A 21,999-nucleotide genomic window follows, 5' to 3' on the forward strand; every position below is an offset into this window, starting at 1 on the left:
TGAAATGCTTTTCTACTATGAACTAATGCTTATACAAACTGATCAAACCAAGCTTTATATGAAGTGAGTATAGCAACACTTTGGTAAGGTCTACAAGAGGCTGTCTAATAACATTGAGTTTTCCTGGCTGCAAGCCATCTCGAGGGGGCAACTCCACTTTCTAGTAGTGTTCATTATCAGCCCGACTGTCCCATAGGCAAAGAAAACATGAATACTTGGTGTATACACCCTGTAATCCAAGTAAGAAGGCGATCATTTTAAATTCACCGCAAATATCCCATGAAATGCTATATTTTTATATTTTTAACATTAACTTAGTAATGAGCAACTGTGTTAGATACCTTTCATTACTACAGTAAACAGTTTATAAGCGTACAAGCATTAAACCACTTGAAACATGTAATGCTGAAGATAATGTCCAGCCATGCCGGCCATGTTGGAAAAAGACTGCCAGGGTCTTTATGGGCAGGGTTCGAGATGGTCCCTTATCTGAATCTCTTCTTAAGGTTGGGACTCTAGTCTAACGTCATCCTGTCATATTTCATGCTTTTAACCCAATTTGAACAATCACATGGTATTTTGTCACTTATCCGCTCGGAAATCGACTCTTATAAACCCTTATTTTAATAGAAATATGAACATTACCATGTTGGAATCGACAATTTGTGAAAGGGGAAAAAAATGCAGTAAAAAGGCCAAATATTTAATTATTCCACTTCTCAATTCACCAAATACTATACGATTTGTACTGAGCACTGAGCTATAGTGGTTTACTGGAGTGGCGATCTGTGTACACAAGCGCTACGTAGTTCGTAAGTCCTCCGCCTGGGCAACGGGTGATGTAGTGGCCGCCATATTGGACCCCCTATGGTTATATTGCGTACGAACTTAGATGTTCTAAATAGCTCAGTGGTGTCAAGTAAAAGATCATATGCATACAATGTATTAGTGGTTCTTTATTTTTCATAAACAGTATAAAAAGTGAGTCAAAAGTATGATAATTTGTTTCATAATCCTTTTTAATGAGAAACAAATCAAATTATTATCATTATTATTATTATTATTATTATTATTATTTTGCAGTAAGTTTCATGGTCATTATTTCCACAAACAATATAAAAAATATAATTCTTTTCATGAGCAACAAAAAATAAGTCAAAATTATATTCTGCATTATAGCACAGACTTTGGTAAACAAGGAAACATAACCAGTGTTCAAATATAGTCAATCACATCATCACATACATCATATTCATCTCCATACATATTTGCAGATGAAAATAAGCGGTACATATCAGGTGTGATCACAAAATTCCTGCAACACAAACCTCTGAAGTGCAGATGGGTTCTAATGCGAATAATGGCATCTAGGGTTCTTGTGCTCAGTCTGTTTCTTAATTTTGTTTTAACTATTGTAGCATGAGAGAATATGCGTTCAACAAGAGCATTGCTAACTGGTGTGACAAGACAGGACAATGCATATGTTGCTAGGTCTATAAAAGATTTGTTACCTAGTGTATCATAGCAATTACCTACTCCTATCCAGAACTGAACAGAGTCATCTGGTATTTTGTTGTCAAATACTGCCTCTTCAACCCAGTTTATATGTAATACATTCCTATACTGCTGTTCAATGGCATTATATCTATGTGTTCGTAAGGTAGGGAATGGTAGATCCTTATATGGCACCCTTGCTGTTTGACTCAAAATTTTTGATGGGTCAAGACTACTGAGACCCTTGTGTATGTTCCTCGTAGGAGGCAGACGTTTCTCAACTTGCTTGATGGCCTCCACGAGAAAGTTGTAACATTGGGCCTTGACGTCCTGAACTTTCGTTTCACCACTAACTTGATGCATCTCGATATACCTCTCCACTTCCATGGCAAAGCGAGCTCCAAAATCTACTTCGGATATAGCTAATTCACTTTCATCTGGGCTGAAAACTCTTGCCCGTAGACTATGATGATGTTGAGCAAGCTCACCTTCCATGCTCTGAGGATCGGCATCCGTGGCTTGAAAATATGAGTTGACGCCTTCAAACTCCATAACAATGGGTGTGACACAGTGAAAATACCAATAGTTGATTGGGTCATTTAGGATGTCAGAAATCATACGTGCCTTATACCTGGCATCAGCTCCACTAGCCTGCTCAGCACACATGAAGTATGCCTTAAGTTCTTCCCAGTTCATCAAGATGCTGTACATTACTTTCCCGCGTGCTAGCCATCTGGTCTGAGAAGCTTGCTGAAATGGCAGCGAGGTCCCTTTCCTTTCTTCAGTTGGGTCCATTATGCTAAACAATTGTTTGTAAGCTGCCCTCCTTACTGTACTCTTGGAAAACCATTTTGGTATTTCTGAAATTAAAAATCCCAAGCATGAAGGCAGCTTCTCAAATGCATGCTTCACGCACAGTGCTAGAGAGTGACAAATACATTTTACTTGCACACAATCTGGAGACTCCTGCTGTATTCGGGTCCAAACCGAGTTATCAACTCCAGTCATAACTGAGGCACCATCACTTGCAAAACCAATGCAGTTACCAAGTTCTAAACCTAGATTTGTAACAGCAGCTTTAATGACTGAATAATGCTTCCCCTGTTGTGTCATTGACAGGAATAAGACCAACAAACTCTGTTACTATTCTCTTTTCCTTTTTGCTGCAGTAACGTATCGCAATGCATAAATACTTCACTGTCCCAACATCGGTTGACTCATCTACTAAAAGGGCAAATTTTTCTTCTCCTAGATCCTTCTTCAGTTCTTGTTTAAGGGTTGGGGACACAACTTCCGTAATCAGTTTGCTACATTTAGTTTAAGATTGATTTTTCCTAAGATGCTACCTTTCCTATTTTTTTTTTTTTTTTTTTTTATCATTTCACCAATGTGGTCCACAGAGGAAGTTGAGCAATGGCAGTAGACTGCAACAGCAAGTTCCAATTCTGCCTGTTTGACATCGTTGGGTGTTGTTGACTAAAAATTGATTGGTGGTGCAAGTGCTAGTGTACTGTCTTCTTCTTGTGTTTCTCCGATTTTTCATGGTTTTGTAATGAGCACATTTTGGGGTCCAGATTACAGTGACATAACTTACAATACGCCTCACCAGAGCCATCAGGTTCATATTTCACCAACATAAACTTTTTCTCCCACTCAGCTCTGTACCTCCTGGCACTGTCATAACTGCAGTTCCACTTCGGCATCTTAGGCTATTGAAGATTGCAGGCTGATTCTTATTCTAAAATGCATGCACCTGAAAAAATAAATACTCCTAAATAATTAAGCACTTGAAAATCACTAAAAACACTAATAAAAATTCAATGTCAACGATCTTTTCCACTCTACATAGATATAAACAACCAGAACGAACGCTTTTGTGGGATGGAAAATGATTTGACCAATCTTATTAATCAAAACACAATACATTTCTATATTCAGTACTCTACCGATGTAGCCTACTCCTTGCTTGTTTATGAACATAGATTACTATTGATTGAAGGCCTAAAATTACGTCAGACAGTTAAGAAAAAAAAAAAATCACGCCAAAAGCTGCACATGGATCTCGTGCGCCATCAACATCACACAGGTGATTCGTCCAATTTTATATTTGTGCCATATACTCACCAACGCAATGGTGGTGCATGTTGACGAATCTGGGCACCTCCCACAATGGAATCGAGCCGAGATTCTACACGAAGGTATGGATAAAAAGACCAGATAATCTATAGAAGCTGCGTACATCACCACTCGTCCGAATATCAACAATAAGGCTGGGAGTACCTGGGCCAAATCTTCAGCGAATATAGCGCTTCGTGATTGGCTGTCTCAGCGGGCCAATCAGAACACAGTGCTCTACGCTCGCACACCCCCTTGAGCCATATGGCGTGTTTATAAACTCTGTATGTATCTAGTATGCTCATTCCTTTGAGAAATGGGACAAATTGCATGGATCACAATGGTAACAAAATAAAAAGAAAAGAAAAGAAAAGATACGCGCACTCGACCATATGGTAGACTTTAAACTTGGATTAGTTTTGTCTTAGGAGGTGGCGAATGAACTCAGTATTCAACTCACTATTATCAGATGAGCTTACTGAATCCAAATGAAATATATTTAAGCCACATTCTAAAAAAAAAAAAAAAGTAATTTAGGCCAAATGCTTGAAAAAGAAGCCAAAATTGAGGTTTTTGGCCTAAAAAAGGCCAATATGGCACCCCTGCAGTCGTATGTTATTTGTTTACATTCATCTTGGCTGGCCGCCACTTCGTCCTCTACAAGTTATTAGTAAGTAAACTTATTTGGCTAAGAATCAATATACATGAGGTGCAAAAAAATAAATACAATAACACATATTTCGAAATGATAATCACAAAATTGCCGAGGATAACACAAAAAACATGTACGCTTATTTCCATTGTGATCTTCATTAGATTGTTATTCTACGCTAATTTACACAGACAACAGACGTAGGGGATTAAGGAGACCAGAGACAGTCGTTTCGTATCAATTGAATACAAATATATCCTTTATGGTATGAGCAGTTACTTAATATGTACTAAAAAGAATCTTTGAGATTCCTAGGACATCTGTGATATCCAGAAGTGGCATAGAATTTAGAACCACAACATCATGATATGCACGCAGGTAATAAGTGTAATATTGAGGACGCTCGACAATTGTGCACATGTATTTATTGTATGGTGAAGGTTATTTTCCTTGTCTGTTCATCACTTGATGTTACCGTTAGGTTTCATGTTAGTTCTGATCGAATATGGGCACTTCCAATTTGGTAGTCAGAATGAAGTCTTGTCAAAACTCATCTATTATTTACATTCTCGCATGCAACGACCATAGATACTAAGCAACGAATTTGGGGATATGTTTCTAGGGGTAATATATTCTTGGCAACTTCTTTTCATTGCGGTGGATGCGGATTGTAGGAGTATCACACGTTATTTGGGAGTGGAATGTCACAGAGAGAACCATAGGTTCACTCAATATTTGTAATTTATATCGGAAGGATCCAGGAGCAGTCATTCACCAGAACCTAACCCCCCCCCCCGCCCAAATGCTTCATATTGTAGTCGTAATGTACAAGCATGAATATGTTGTATATATTCATAACTCAACAAATCACACCTACAATGCAATTTTTTTTTTTTTTCTTTTTTTTGAGGGATGAGGTTAACATAACCTAGCAATAGTTAAGGTTCTGTAGACTTTTTCCTCACTCATTAGATAAATGACAAATATTTTATAGTTTTATTTATGGTTGCAGGGTGTTATTTGTGCCAAAATTCAATCATTTACCCGCCACTCCTGTGGCTCTGCAATGGGGGTGGGTGGGGTGTTGCTGAAATGTTTCCTGACAAATGGAAATCATTAAAGGATTTGCAAGAATCATACATTGATTTCTGACATCCTTGATTATTGGGTGGGTGTAGACACTCGCAAATATGTTACCAATATTTCTTATTTCAAGTGATCGCTGCTATTGTATCTTTCATCATATTCTGATTTTAATTTCTTTCTTGTGGCTTCTTTCTCCGTGTAACGTTTACTCATACTCTCCTGTGCCTTATTATTTCCCATTCAATAATTTTCACTTTACTAATCACTAGGGAGCCATTTCCAAATTTATATATTCTTTATTATTTTTTTATTTATTTGTTTATTCATTTATTTTTGCCACACCCCAAGAAAGGAGGACAAATGCACGTCTGGCGTGAGGTTGTGCCAGATAGAGGACAAAGTTCTCAAAAGGGAGACATCTAGTCACCTAGGAAATTGAATATCATGTTGATTTCCAAGTAGAATTGCTACACAGCACAAGTATTTACACAGATCACACGTAATTCATTTGAAGTGGTTGTTTTCACTGAACTATATATCAACAAGCTGATTCCTTCGTGGGCCTTGTTATAGTAACTAATGGAAGTGAGGGGTGAATCTAACCCAACGTAGTTGTAGGTAGGGACAGGTTAGGATATATTGATTAGAAATGATTTACTTCTCACTCAAAGATGTCATAAATCAATATTCTATATTTTCATTTATAGGATTCTGGTGGTATTAGTGTGAAATTTTACTTGTTTCCCCCCAAAATGGAAAACAAGTAATTTGCTGTAGAAACCAATACAGTATTAGATTATCATAAATCTCGCAAATGTTGATTTATGACATCCGTGATTGGTGTGTGTGTGTAGGGGCGGGGATGGAAACCAATAAAGGATTTACAAGAATCACATATTGATTCCTGGCATCTTTAATTATTGGGTGGGTGACCTCTGAAAAAAATGAAATAAAATAAGTCCAGTTATCTGTGTTATTGTGTCCATCATACTCCAATTTTCCCCCTTTTTATTTTTTCCGTTTGTAATATTTATTCATCTAATCATGTGACTTCTTATCTATCAATTTTCATTACCTTTTCACTCTTTTATCCAGCTTCTGTAGTTCTTCATAGTTTTTACATTTGTTCAATCATCCATTTTTTCTCATTCTTTTCTTTTTAATCTTCTTTAGTATGAATTGTTTGTTATCTTAATTTGTTACACTTTGGTTAATGTATTTGTATATTTTTGTGATACTCCAAAAATATTAGCAAGTTATAATCTTTATATCATAATGTTTAGAAAAAATAGTGCCATTCACCATAACCTTGAAAATGAAATATGTTGATTTACAAGATTGCTGTTGGGCTACTCCCACTGTGTACCTTGTCTTTGTATTTGATGAAAGTGAGGGGTGAATCTAACCTAACCTATAAGTAATTTACTTACCACGCAGAGGGTGAGGGAGTTCTTCGAAAAACGGAAAACAAGTGATTTACTGTAAATATGAATATCAGAATCTCATGAATCTCTCCAATGTTGATTTTTTAAATCCTTGATTGATGTGTGTGTGTAGTGGTCCTCTGCAAAAAATTCTGCAAGTATTTCTTGTTTCCACCTGTGGTATTGTATCCTATAATTGATTTCTTATTCTTGTGGGCTCTATCTCTTTGCAGTATTTGTTTAGTCTTTCGCTTTATTATTTCCTGAATAATTTTGACTACTCCATATTTTTTAGTATTTGTTCAACCTTCCATGTCTTTCTTCTTCCTTTAAACTTCTTGTTATGAAATGTTTATTCCCTTCCCTGATTTCATTTTGGTTAATGCCCCACTCTACTTATATTCCTTGATGTCACTCTTATTCCATTCTCTCAAAAACTCAGTTGTCATACTTATTACATATTTACTTGCAGGATGAGAGTAGCTATCAACAATTCCTGGGAAAAAGTATCTGAAGATTCCCTATATTCGTCATATAGATATAATCTTGTGTCATCTGCGGCACACCTATCTCACAAGTCATCTTAAATATCACACGATGACCCACACTAGAGAGAGACCTTTTCAGTGTGACCTGTGTGATGCAGTTTTCTCGACAAAGAGTAATCTTAAACGACACGTGGTGACCCACACTAGAGAGGAGCCTTTCCAGAGTAATCTATGCAATGCAACTTTCACATGAAAGAGTCATCTCAAGTACCACATGATGACCCACACTGGAGAAAAGCCTTTCAAGTGTGACCTGTGTGATGCAGCTTTCACAGGAAAGGGTCATCTCAAAAAACACGTTTTGACCCACACTGGAGAGAAGCCTTTTCAGTGTGACCTGTGTGATGCAGCTTTCACACAAACGAATGATCTCAAACGACACCTGATGACCCACACTGGAGAGAAGCCCTTCAAGTGTGACCAGTGTGATGCGGCTTTCTCACGAAAGAATGATCTCAAACGACACATGTTGACCCACACAGGAGAGAAGCCCGTCAAGTGTGACCTGTGTGATGCAGCTTTCTCAAGAAAGGATGCTCTTAAATATCACATGATGACCCACACTGGAGATAAGCCGTTCAAGTGTGACCAGTGTAATGCAGCTTTCTCAGGAAAGAGTTCTCTCAAATATCACGCAATGACCCACACTGGAGAGAAGCCTTTCCAGTGTGACCTGTGTGATGTAGCTTTCACAGGAAAGGGTCATCTCAAACAACACGTGTTGACCCACACTGGAGAGAAGCCTTTCCAGTGTGACCTGTGTGATGCAGCTTTCACACAAAAGAAAGATCTCAAACGACACCTGATGACCCACACAGGAGAGAAGCCCTTCAAGTGTGACCTGTGCGGTGCAGCTTTCTCAGTAAAGAGTAGTCTCAAACAACACATAGTTTCACACACCGGAGAGAAGCATTTCCAGTGTAGCATGTGTGATGCGTCTTTCTCGGGAAAGAGTGCTTTCAGAGAACACATGATGACCCACACAGGAGAGAAGCCCTTCAAGTGTGACCTGTGCGATGCAGCTTTCTCAGTAAAGGGTAGTCTCAAACAACACATAGTTTCACACACCGGAGAGAAGCATTTCCAGTGTAGCATGTGTGATGCGTCTTTCTCGCGAAAGAGTGCTTTCAGAGAACACATGATGATCCACACAGGAGAGAAGCCTTTCCAGTGTGACCTGTGTGATGCAGCTTTTTCATGGAAGAGTTCTCTCAAAAATCACATGATGACCCACACTGGAAAGAAGCCCTTCAAGTGTGAACTGTGTGATGCAGCTTTCTCTCAAAAGAATAATCTCAAACAACACGTGGTGACCCACACTGGAGAGAAGCCTTTCCAGTGTGACCTGTGTGATGCAGCTTTCTCATTAAAGAATCATCTCAAACAACACATGTTGACCCACACTGGAGAGAAACCTTTCAAGTGTGACCTGTGTGATGCAGCTTTTACACAAAAGCATAATCTTAAACAACACATGGCGACCCATACTGGAGAGAAGCCTTTCAAGTGTGACCTCTGCGATGCTGCTTTCTCACAAAAGGGTAATCTCAAATATCACATGGTGACCCACACTGGAAAGAAGCCTTTCAAGTGTGATCTGTGTGATGCAGCTTTCTCACTAAAGAATCATCTCAAACAACACGTGTTGACCCACACTGGAGAGAAGCCTTTCAAGTGTGACCTGTGTGATGCTGTTTTTTCACTAAAATATATTCTTAAACAACACGTGTTGACCCACACTGGAGAGAAGCCTTTCAAGTGTGACCTGTGTGATGCTGCTTTTTCACGAAAGAATATTCTTAAACAACACATGGCGACCCATACTGGAGAGAAGCCTTTCAAGTGTGACCTCTGCGATGCAGCTTTCTCACAAAAGGGTAATCTCAAACGACACGTGGTGACCCACAGTGTGAGAGAAGCCTATCAAGTGTGACCTGTGTGGTGCAGCTTTCTCATAAACAAGTAAACTTAGATGTCGTGTTGTGATCCATACAGGAAAGAAGCCTTTTCAGCTTTCACACGGAGGACATATTTCAAACGTCACGTAATGACTCACATTTCCTCACGGAAAGAAGATCTCGTGTATTGCGTGATGGCCTACGCTGGTGAAAGGCCTCCTTTCCAGTGTGACCTGAGTGATATGATTTTCCAGTATGATTCTACATTCAGCTTTTAAGTATCACCCACTGTTATCAAGCAGTTCAGTTTGGTTGATGGGTTATTACATGCATACTGCCAGTTGTAAATCTTAATTGGTTTACTCTCAGTTGTGAAGTTATTTGAGTGACCTTTGGCCTGTTGCGTAATTGCATTTTTGCTAATTCGTAATTAAAAATTCTCAAGTGTTCCATTAAGTGCACGAATGTTTTTGCACTTACGAAAAACGCCGAAGATATTAGAAAATTGTGCAACTGATGGATATAGATATCTGTATGTCATGACGGAGTTCTGTTTACCTTAGCATTGTATAAAGTCGTTTGGAGTATATGCCATAGTTATTTGTAATTTGTATTACCGTAAATATATCTTCGGTAATATATTCAGCAGTGTTTAATTTATCCTATGAGACACAACTCCCATATTTCAATAAATTCTTTCCAAGAGTGATATAAGATATATGATGAATTGTTCATCGTTGACGAAGAAGAAATCTAATTTGTTTGCTGAACTTTGTTATTGTTTGTACCAGGAAGAATTTCTGTAGTATATTTGATTGTGCTTGTTCTTCATGGTCTGATCATTTCTGAAATATATCACGACGCCTTCATGACTTTTTGTTCACTCTCTATAAACTGGCTATTTACAAAGGATTACAAAGGCGGAGCATGCCGACAGGAGACCTTTTGATCCATATCTAGGTCGGATGCGAAAAAAAATCATATCAATAATAAAACAATAAATAAAAACTATGATGATGTAAATAACAAATAAAATACATAAATAAATGCATATGTATAGTTAAATAATAAACAAACAGGTAAATAGTAAATAATAATAAATTGACATATAACTAATAATAAATGAAAATCAGACAGACAAATTGATAACAAAACAAAAACAAATGATATAAGATAAATTATAATCATTACAGCATCTTAGGTATTTATCTAAATGATTCTTAAAGCTACGAACTGAACTACATTGCACTACCTGTGCAGGAAGTTTATTCCATTCATTAACTACACGGTAGGCAAAGTTGTTTCTACCTACCTCCAAACTGAATCTATTTCCGGACAGTTTGAGACCATTGTTTCTTGTCTGATTCTCATTCTGTAGCTGTTAAAGGATTTTTCTGCGTGTAACACTATCTTTAAGCAAGTCTGTTAGGGTAATGTACGTTGAAGCTTCCTCAGTGGTGAGCTTTTTCTGGAAATACACTTTAGTTAGGTTATTATTGTGGTTATTATCTTTAATTCTAATCTATTGTTTTTAATTAATATATGTATTCATTCACTTCTTTATTTTCCTTTAAGGCCTCGTATATTGGCTATAATTGCTTCTAATGATGGGAGCTCTAAAAGACCACTGTTGGTCCAGTTGAGGTTCTGGATACGTGGTGGTCGGTTGGGATGTTTTACAAAGGATTACAAAGGCGGAGCATGCCGACAGGAGACCTTACGGTCCATGTCTAGGTCGGATGCGAAAAAATCATGATAATAATAATTTGATAAATGAAAACTATAATAATGTAAATAAATAGAATACATAAATAAATGCATAGGTATAATTAGATAATAAACAAACAGGTAAATAGTAGATAATAATGAATTGACATATAACTAATAATAAATTAAAATCAAAACAGACAAATGATAACAAAACAAAAACCTGAACTAGGGCCACTCTGACCCGTTCTTGATCTATATGAGTTATGGGCACACACATACACACACACACACACACACACACACACACACACACACAATTACAAAGAGCAATTACAAAACTAGCACCAACACTCGGAACTATCATATAAAGAGAGACTAACAAAACTTGAACTACAGACATTAGAACAAAGAGACAGAGGGGACTTGATAACTATTTATAGAATCATGAAAGGCATAAAAACTATTGATAGAAAGAATCTAATAAAATGGTTTAGTAGAAATACAAGAGGGCACGGAAAGAAAATCAAGAAAGGCAGTTATAGATGGGACCTGAAAAAGAACAGCTTTCCCCACAGAGTAATAGACATCTGGAACAAGTTGGACGAAGAAGTGGTGTGTGTAAAAACAATACATGAATTCAAAAACAGTTTAGATAAAATGAGATATGATGGCGGGACATCACAAGCATAGCTCCCCTTCCCGTAAATTATAGCTAGGTAAATACACACACACACACACGGCAAACAACAACTACATAATGTATTGGAACGACATAACAATTCATCTATGGGAAATTGACCAAAATTATGGAGAAGCAAGTAGAAAGAGGTAAAAGCCAGATCACGGTGACTCTAACAGTAGATGTGACCATCGAATACTACAAATCTGGCTAACTACTGTGACTCAAAGTAGCCCAGCGGTGCATATTGACCCATGTAAACGACAAGTTAGAACAGGAAAAAGCTATCGCGGTAAAACCAAGGAGATTCAAAGCAATGTCAAAGAAAGTTAAAGTACACCTATGCAAAAACTTTGTGAGATCAATAATAGAATACCCATACGTCCCTCTCAACACTCTATCGAAAACCTCACTACAGAAACTACAGACCTTTCAAAATAAGTTCCTCAGTCTTGCCAGTGGTCAAACCCCACCATTTCACGAAACAATCGAAGAAATCCCCCAAAAGAATCAATCAACGTAGAACCTCTCTACATCACACACCACCGTATGTGGGATCAAACCTGGGACAAATTACTTGAAGACCGCACTACCCTAGAGCGTCCGAAAGGAAGCGAACGACAAGAGGAAAGAGTACAGTCCCATGTTTGCATGGTGGCCACACAGTCTACCAAGAACCCAGACGTTACCGCCACAACCAGTATACATTGCATCAGACCAACATAGTAAGTAAACTAAACTGAATTGGAACTAAACAAGAAAGAAAAAACTATGTTAGCTTAGCTACTCTCAATGAATACACAAGGAGTGTCGTCCCTCTATTTCCTTTTCAACTTTCAGGCCACGGGCCTCTTCCTAATCTACTAGTCTCTTACCCAGTGTGTGTGTGATTCACCTTGGCCTTTGGATCACGTGTTGGACTCGTGATCGACAGCTATTTCCCTCACGGAAGAGAGCTCAGATCTTGTATGACCGGTCTATGGGTAATGCTTTGACCTTACACGCACACACACACCCAATTCCCCGCCCACGAGAGTTGGAGTAACGACTCAAAGCGCAGCGATACTGAAATTTTCTGCCCTGGGCAGGATTCGAACCCGGACCGCCATAGTGACAGTTTGGGACTCTACCAACCATGCCACCGTGTGTGTATGTGTGTGTATTTACCTAGTATTTACCTATTTGTATTTTACGGAAAGGGGAGCTATGCTCGTGGTGTCCCGTCTTCATATCTCATTTTGTCTAAACTATTTTCAAATTCATGTATTGTTTTTGTACACACCACTTTCTCATCTAACTTGTTCCAACTGTCTATTACTCTGTGAGGAAAGCTGTTCTTTTTCAGATCTCTTCTATAACTGTCTTTCTTGATTTTCTTTCCGTGTCCTCTTGTATTTCTGTCATCCCATTTTATCAGATTCTCTCTATCAATAATTTCTATGCCTTTCATGATTCTGTAAATAGCTATCAAATCTGTGTGTGTGTGTGTGTGTGTATTCACCTCGGATCTGCTGCGGCCTCTGTTCGAGACAGCCAGACACCACCCTACGGCAGTGAGCTCAGAGCTCATTATTTGCCGATCTCTGGGTAGGTCTGAGACCACTCACACACCACACACCGAGACAGCAAGGTCACAACTCCTTGACTAACATCCCGTACCTACTCACTGCTAGGTGAACAGGGGCTACACGTGATAGGAGACAAACCCAACTTATCTCCGCCCGGCCGGGGAATCGAACCCCGGTTCTCCGGCTGTATTCACCTCGGATCTGCTGCAGCCTCTTTTCGAGACAGCCAGACACCACCCTACGGCAGTGAGCTCAGAGCTCATTATTAGCAGATCTCTGGGTAGGTCTGAGACCACTCACACTCCACACACCGGGAATGCAAGGTCACAACTCCTTGACTAACGTCCCGTACCTACTCGCTGCTAGGTGAACAGGGGCTACACGTGAAAGGAGACAAACCCAACTTGTCTCCGCCCGGCCGGGGAATCGAACCCCGGTTCTCCGGCTTGTGAGGCCAGTGCCTTACCAATCCGCCACCGGGTGTGTGTGAGAGAGAGAGAAAGAGAGTGAGAGAGAAGAAAAAAGGCATAAGTTATTGCGACAAAACTAAGGAGATTCATTCAATGTAATGTCATAGCAAATTAAAATTCACCTATACAAAGCCTTGTTGAGACCAATTACACTGGGTAACACTGTTTCTTATGTTTTTATTGCTACCAAGGTTGTTTTCTCTCCTGATTTTAGAAATAGAATTGAAAATTGCATATAATCGAGATTTCAAAATATAATTAATGTTTTATATACAAAACAAATTATATCAAACTACGATAGTACACTATATTTAGCATATTCACATTGTCTTAAATTGTAGCTGATATTCCATCCTTGTATTTCTTTTTAAAACTAATTAGAAAATGTAAGTATAAAAGCATGTGGCAAGGAAGAGCTTAGTAGAAATGCACTGATGAGCGTGATTTCTAATTGTGAACTTCTTGATCTTTACGCACCAGAAACCATAGTCTCCCATCTTCCCATCTTCCCATCTCCCAGCTTCCTTGGTATCTTTTCTCCATTGCAGCAATGTCTTAAAGGAACTTCTCACCATGCCCTTCACTCACTCCTTCCAAGTTTTCACGAAACAATCCAAACATGAATGCAAAAAGTGTACCTTTAATGACATTCTACATCCTAAGTTCTTATAGCTTTCCAAAATTTTTGCTACGAGCTGCCATTAACTATATTTCGAAATGCAAGCCACGACTCTCCTTCGACATTACTCGTTGCATTCTCAACTTACATTGATACATTTTCTTTATTTGCGGACCAGTAAATATACCACCCTTAACTTAATATAGTGGGGATAGCAACACATTGGTAGGGTCTACAAGAGGCTGTCTAATAACATTGAGTTTTCCTGGCTGCAAGTCACCTCCAGGGGGCCACTCCACTTTCTGGTACTGTTCATTATCAGCCCGACTGTCCCATAGGCAAAGAAAACAAGAATACTTGGTGTATACACCCTGTAATTCCAAATAAGGCGATAATTTTAGAATCACCACAAACATTCCATAACATGTTGTATTTTTGTATTTAACATAAACTTATTAATGAGCAACTCTGTTAGATATATTTCATTACTATAATAACCAGTTGATAAGCGTAGAAGCATTAAACCGCTTGAATCATGTAATGATTAAGTAATGTCCAGATTTATCAAATTTATATTCTTTACTCGGGGCCATATTGGAAAATGATTGCCAGTCTCTTATTGGGCAGAGTTCGAGATGGCCCCATATCTGAAACTCTTTATAAGGGTCCAGCCTAACATTCTGTCATATTATAAGCTTTTGACCCAATTTGAACAATCGCATGGTATTTTGTCACTTATCCGCTCGGAAATCCACTTTTGTAAACTCTTGTTTTAATAGAAATAAGGACATCACGATGGTGAAATTGACTGGAATATTTTATATAATGTCTAAAAGGGAGTTTGATGGAAAAATCACTTAATCTATTGCATTCTGACGACGACGGGTGATATGTGTTTACATTCATCTTGGCGGGCCGCCGCTTCGTATTCCACAAGCCCACTTCGTATGAATCGAATATAGATAGATGCTTTATAGGATGAGCAGTTACTTTGTATATACTGAAAAAAAAAAACTTTGAGATTCCTAGGACATCTGTGATATCCGGAAGTGGCATAGTTTAGAAGCACAACATACACGCAGGTAATAAATGTTATTAAGGGGGCTCGTCAAGCGTGTGCATGTGTTATGTGGTAAAGGTTATTTTCCTTGTCTGTTCATCCCTTGATGTTACATGTTTTCATGTTAGTTTTGATCGAATATGGGAACTTCCAATTTGGTAGGCAGGATGAAGTCTTGTCAAAACGCTCATCCATTGCATGATACAAAGCCACAAATTCGGGAATACGTTTCTATGGGTAATATATTCTTGACAGCTTTTCATTGCAATGGAAGCTGGTTGCAGGAATATAATACATTATTTAGGAGTGGAATACTTCAAATGCATGCAGTGAAATGTCACTAAAAGAACCAAAGCTTCACAAAATATTCGTAATTTGTTTCGGAAGGTTCCAGGAGCAGTCATTCACTATAACCTAACCTAAAAAAATGCTTTATGTTGTATTCGTGATTTACTAGTAAATTTGCCATGGGCATGAACAGATTGTAAATAATCATAACTCGACAAACCACTCCTACCATGCCCCTTGTTTTTTGTAGTTGATAGGACAGAAGGATGGGATGGAGTGGTGGTAGTTTAACCCTTTAATGGTCACATGAAGAATTTGGGTGAATAAATTTTTTTCAGGTCTTTTTCTTCTTCTTGTTTGAGATGTAAATAACAACTTTTACTGAAGACATTTTTCTGTGTACCTAATAGATATCATGCTGTGGGGCTCAACAATTTTGTTGAGTAAACCATTTACCGTAAAAATCTGTGCTCAGAGGCTCCACAAATTTTTTGAGCTGACCATTTACGGAAACTTCTCCAAACATTATGATTTTTACCTACACTAGGATATAGAAAAAAATATATATATATATTTTTGTGATATAATGATATATTTTCCTTATATTTTAAGAAATTAAAGGGAAAAAATCACAGTTCCATGATTAAATAAAACTTCTTTTTCTACAAAAATACATATCATTTGTATTGTTGAAAATATATAGAAATCTACTTATGATATTCAACAAAGCACATTTGCTTGTTCTTTAGGCAATGAAACACATCACATTTTGAGCCAAATAGTGGAAGATACCACCTGTGTGACCTGAGTGGTGTCCTATACAAAGCCACTAGCATGTCAGAGAGGCCAATCCCCCCCATATGTTTGTTGTAAGCCAGGACAATGGAGGGACAAGGGATATCAACTTTGGATTTACTTTCATTGTCAAACCTTTTGACAGAGCCTACAGGTTCAACTCCTACTGCATTACTTAGCAGTGTTACATATTTGTTGTCATGCCATTTAACAGCAATCACATTCTCTGAGGAACTAAAATCATACTGACCTCTCCCCTTCTTGTTCAGTTCATTATCTGACAACAGACGTGCACCCCCATTTCTGTTCTCTCTCACTCTACCAAGGGATTTGATACCTATCTTAGATTCTAGCTGTTTGACTAGCTTGTGACTGGTGAAAAAAGTTATCACAAAATACAACAGATGACCTGGGGTCACTAATAGATCTGCTCAACACTAACATAACTTTTTCCCCAAGCAATAGCATTTTCTCATTTTCATTCATATCTTCAGTACAAAAGGTAGTGTTGTTACCTTGGTACAAGAGCAGATCATGAATGATACCAGAAGAGCTTGACCTACAAAAGATTTTGAAACCCCATTTGTGTGATTTATTTTTCATAAACTGTCTCACTTTTCCAGCTCGTGTACCTTTATAATGCGCTACTTTCTACTTTTTTGCATTGCTCACAAAATATTTCAAAAAGTGGCCTAGTCTTACTAAATTTATCCTCATTGTTCTGAGCATTATTGTTATCTGTGAAGTGTACATATCGCTTCAGGCATTTGAATCTTTTACAGCTCATGATATCGGCAACTAAGGGGTAACGCAGAAGCACACTCCAGTAATCATCGGCTGCTGGTAAAATACATATGCCCATGTAAAGTAACACTGCAAGAAACTTTTGGATTTCATTGTCATCTGTTTGAATACTGTTAGTCAACACCTGAACTGAGTACAAGTTTGTATGGTATGATATGTGGCTAACCATTTCATGTGTAAAGAACTGGGAAAAGTATTGATAAGGTGTCTTGAGAGAGATCATCTGGCTTGGTGAATTCAGTCTCTGTTGGATATATGTTATCAATATCCCTCTTCCTCCATTGTCACTCTCGTGAGAGAGGCTCACTAGGATGCCCAAGACTAGGGTCCACTACAACAATATTTGCTCTATCTACTTAACGTCTTTTGGCACGTGGTTTGGCTAGCTGCTGTGAAGGAGAACTTCTTTCTTGATGGGCTGGCATATTATGGTCATCATTTGTGTCTTCACTCTCAATTGTATCATTATGAGGATCAAAATCTGGATCAGCAACATCATCATCATCATCCAGGCCATCATTAGAATACTCTGGATTATGTGGCACCACTGGCTGCAGATCCTTGTGTCTAGTCCCATAGAAAAATGCCCGATCCATTGTATAATCTGAGGAAGATATAAGAAATATTGTGAATAACAGATAAATGACAGTCATCCATGACTAAACACTTCTGAAACACTCTTCTACCCATATGTTTTACCATAATAGGGTAGCTCAACAAAATTGTGGACCAACAGTCAAACTCAACAATTCTGTTAAGTCGCTCCTCCACCCATGAATTTTACCATATGAGTGCCGCTCAACAAAATTGTTGACCAATATTCAAACAGCTCGTTATTTATCATAAACATCATAATTCAAACACAGCTTATATTCAGTTATATCTTCAACACCTAAATATATAGAAAAGAGCATAAAAAGAATCATAACTTACCTATATCACAGTCGAAATGAGGTAACAGTTATGAAGAAACCGTGATGCAGCTGCAATGCTGAGAAGGTTTGTTTACACTGAAGAGGTCTCACACACCAATGCCATCTGTTGCTTAATACAATAGCTACAATATTGTTGAGCTGCCAGACCAAGGGTAATTCCTTCAGTGAATGCATTTTAATAGTTTTTTGAATGGCTATATTTGGCTCAACAATTTTGTGGTAAGGTTCTGTCGATTTTTTTTCTCACTCATCAGATAAATGGCAAATATCTTATTTTATTTATGGGTGCATGGTGCTACTTGTGCCAAAATTCACTCGTTTGCTCGCTAATTATGTGGCTCTGCAACGGGGTTGTGTTGCTTAGACGTTTCCTGACAAATGGAAATCAATATAGAATTCACAATAATCATTGGTTTCTGACATCCTTGATTATTGAGTGGGTGGAGACAGCTGCGAAAAATGTTACCAATGTTTCTTATTTCCAGTGTTCTCTACTATTGTATCTTTCATCATACTCCGATTTTAATTTCTTCCTTGTGGCTTCTTTCTCCATGTAATATTTATTTATCCACTCCTGTGCCTTATTATTCCCCTGTTAATTTTCACTGTACTAGTCTCCTAGAAACTTAAATATATTGATTTACAAGTAAGATTGCTGCGAAGCACAAATATTCACACAGGTCGCACATAATTCACTTGAAGTGGTTTCCACTTCCACCATGGGCCTTGTTGTTGTTGTCGTTCCTTAGACTGCCTGTCTGAGCAGCTCCGTCTCCCCAAGCAATGCCATGGCCGTAACGGGATTTTCCCACAGATCATTTATAGAGAGTATGTTGTGTTGTTTGCATGCGTGATTGTGTATAATGCAGTCTACCATTAGGTGTTGAACAGTATGGGTTGAAGTGTTACATCCTGGGTAGTTGTCCACAATGCGGTCTTCCAGTATTTTTTGGTAGCTTAGAAAGGCTGGGTGGTGGCCCTACTGCAATTTGGCCAGGTGGACTCTATCTTTTCATGTGAGAGAGGATTCAGAGGGATGGATATCAGGGGGTCTGGCATGCAGCAATGTCTTGTCATCCTGGCTCACATCTCCATTCGCCGCTATCACCTGTCTCCGTGGTATAGGATAAATAACATTTATCATTGTTATTTATTATTTTATCATTGTGTGTGTTATTACTCATATTTATCTATAAATTGTGCTTGTTTTGTGTAATTTAAGTTATTTTTGGAATGATTTCGTATCGCTAGAACGGATTAATTCTATTTTCTTTAATTTAAATGGGAATAACTGTTTTGAGATACGATTTTTTGACACACAACGGCGGTCACGGTATCACTGTATATATATATATATATATATATATATATATATATATATATATATATATACAAATATATGTATGTATATATTTATATATATATACACATATATGTATATATATGTATATGTATATATATAATATATATATATATATATATATATATGGATATGTATATATATATTATATATATATATTATATATACATATATATATATATATGTATATATATATATATATATATATACGTATGCGTTTATATATATGTATAAGTATATGAATATGTTGTGTATGTTAAAGACAGATTAAATTTTTTTAGAAGCTCTGCCATGGGATTCGAACCCTGACCCATGCGTCCATAATCACAGCTGCTAGCGTCTTGACCTCGTGATTATGGACGCACGGGTCAGGGTTTGAGCTTCAAAAAAAGGCTCATATACATACACACATATATACATATATATTTATATATATATATATATATATATATAATATATATACATATATAATTAATATATATATACATATATGTATATATATATATAATTATATATATTATATATATATATGTACATAATATATATATATATATATATATATGTGTGTGTGTGTGTGTGTGTGTGTGTGTGTAATGAAATAGAATAAAATATTTGTAATCCTTTTTAAGTGTCTGTTTTGACTTAATAACCATAACTTAATAGACCTAGCTATAAATAAGGGGTAGGTAAGATAATAGATGTAAACAGTTTAAAGTTCTATTGATGGGGTTCTGGTACTATTTCTACCAAAATGTACACGTTTAGTTGACAATCTTTGTGTGGGAGCGGGATCGGAGGTGTTCCCTGACAAATGGAAACCAATAAAAGATTTACAAGAGTCACACATTGATTTCTGGCATCTTCGATTATTGGGTGGTTGACCTATGGAAAAAAAGAATCCCAATTTTTTTTTTCTTTCTAATTCCAGTTATCTGTGCTATTGTAACCTTCATTATACTCCGATCCCCCCCCCCTTATTCTTTCTGTTTGTGATATCTATTCATCCGCTCTTCTGGCTTCTTATCTACCAATTTACATTACCTTTTACTCCTTTTTCCAGTTTCTGTGCTTCTTCATAGTTTTTACATTTGTTCAATCGTCCATTTTTTTCTAGTTCTTTTCTTTTTAATCTTCTTTGGTATGAATTGTTTGTCATCTTTATTTGTTGCACTTTGGTTAATGTGTTTGTATATTTTCGTGATACTCCAAAAATATTAGCAAGTAATAAACTTTATGTAGTAATGTTTAAAAACAATAGCGCCATTCACCATAACCTAGAAAATGGAATATTATGTTGATTTACAAGATTGATACGAGGTTACTCCCACTGTGCAACTGGTCTTTGTCTTTGATGAAAGTGAGGGGTGAATCTAACCTAACCTATAAGTAATTTACTTATCACGGAGAGGGTGAGGGGAGGTTTCTTCGGAAAACGGAAAACAAGTGATTTATTGTAAAAATGAATATCAGAATCTCATGAATCTCTTCAACTTTGGTTTTTTAAATCCTTGATTGATGTGTGTGTAGTGGTCCTCTGCAAGAAAATTTGCAAGTATTTCTTGTTTCCAGCTGTGGTGTTGTATCCTATATCATACATTGATTTCTTTTTCTTGTGGGCTCTATCTCTTTAAATTATTTGTTCAGTCTTTCGTTTTATTATTCCCTGAATAATTTTGACTACCCCATATTATTTAGTATTTGTTCAACCTTCCATTTCTTTCTTCTTCCTTTAAACTTCTTGTTATGAAATGTTTATTCCCTTCCCTGATTTCATTTTGGTTAATGCCCCACTCTATTTGTATTCCTTGGTGTCACTCCTATTACATTCTCTCAAAAGCTTAGTTGTCAAACCTATTACATATTTACTTTCAGGATGAGAGTAGCTATCAACAATTCCTGGGAAAAGATATCCGAAGATTCGCTATATTCGTCGTATAAATATAATCTTGTGTCATCCGTGGCACACCTATCTCATGAGTCATCTTAAATATCACACGATGACCCACACTAGAGAGAAACCTTTTCAATGTGACCTGTGTGATACAGTTTTCTCGACATAGGGTAATCTTAAACGACACGTGGTGACCCACACTGGAGAGAAGCCCTTCCAGTGTGATCTGTGTGATGCAACTTTCACACGAAAGAGTCATCTCAAGTGCCACATGATGACCCACACTGGAGAGAAGCCTTTCAACTGTGACCTGTGCGATGCAGTTTTCTCACAAAAGAGTAATCTCAAACAACACATAGTTACCCACACTGGAGAGAAGTCTTTCCAATGTGACCTTTGTGATGCGGCTTTCTCACGAAAGAATTATCTCAAACAACACATGATGACCCACACAGGAGAGAAGCCCTTCAAGTGTGACCTGTGTGATGCAGCTTTCTCAGGAAAGGGTGCTCTTAAATGTCATATAAGGACCCACACTGGAGATAAGCCGTTCAAGTGTGACCTGTGTGATGCAGCTTTTTCACGAAAGAGTGCTCTCAAATA

The 21,999-nt window shown here is 37.6% G+C and overlaps 2 protein-coding genes across 2 annotated transcripts in view; both read left to right on the forward strand.

Annotated features, from left to right (window-relative positions):
* LOC143030437 (uncharacterized) overlaps positions 1-9,845 on the forward strand; it is a 34,076-nt gene extending 24,231 nt beyond the window's left edge. Inside the window, exons 4-7 of the mRNA XM_076193585.1 lie at positions 2,098-2,230; positions 6,055-6,110; positions 7,244-7,331; positions 7,516-9,845. Coding sequence (XP_076049700.1) covers positions 2,098-2,230; positions 6,055-6,110; positions 7,244-7,331; positions 7,516-9,252 — 2,014 coding nt within the window. The 3' untranslated portion in view covers positions 9,253-9,845. The remainder of the gene's footprint in view (positions 1-2,097; positions 2,231-6,054; positions 6,111-7,243; positions 7,332-7,515) is intronic.
* Positions 1-21,999, forward strand: part of LOC143031869 (uncharacterized) — a 120,668-nt gene that overhangs the window by 45,578 nt on the left and 53,091 nt on the right. The gene's annotated exons all lie outside the window — the stretch shown is intronic.

This window comes from Oratosquilla oratoria, chromosome 12 (assembly GCF_046742065.1).
Source record: "Oratosquilla oratoria isolate Oo_2021 chromosome 12, ASM4674206v1, whole genome shotgun sequence".
Classification (NCBI taxonomy): Eukaryota; Metazoa; Arthropoda; class Malacostraca; order Stomatopoda; family Squillidae; genus Oratosquilla; species Oratosquilla oratoria.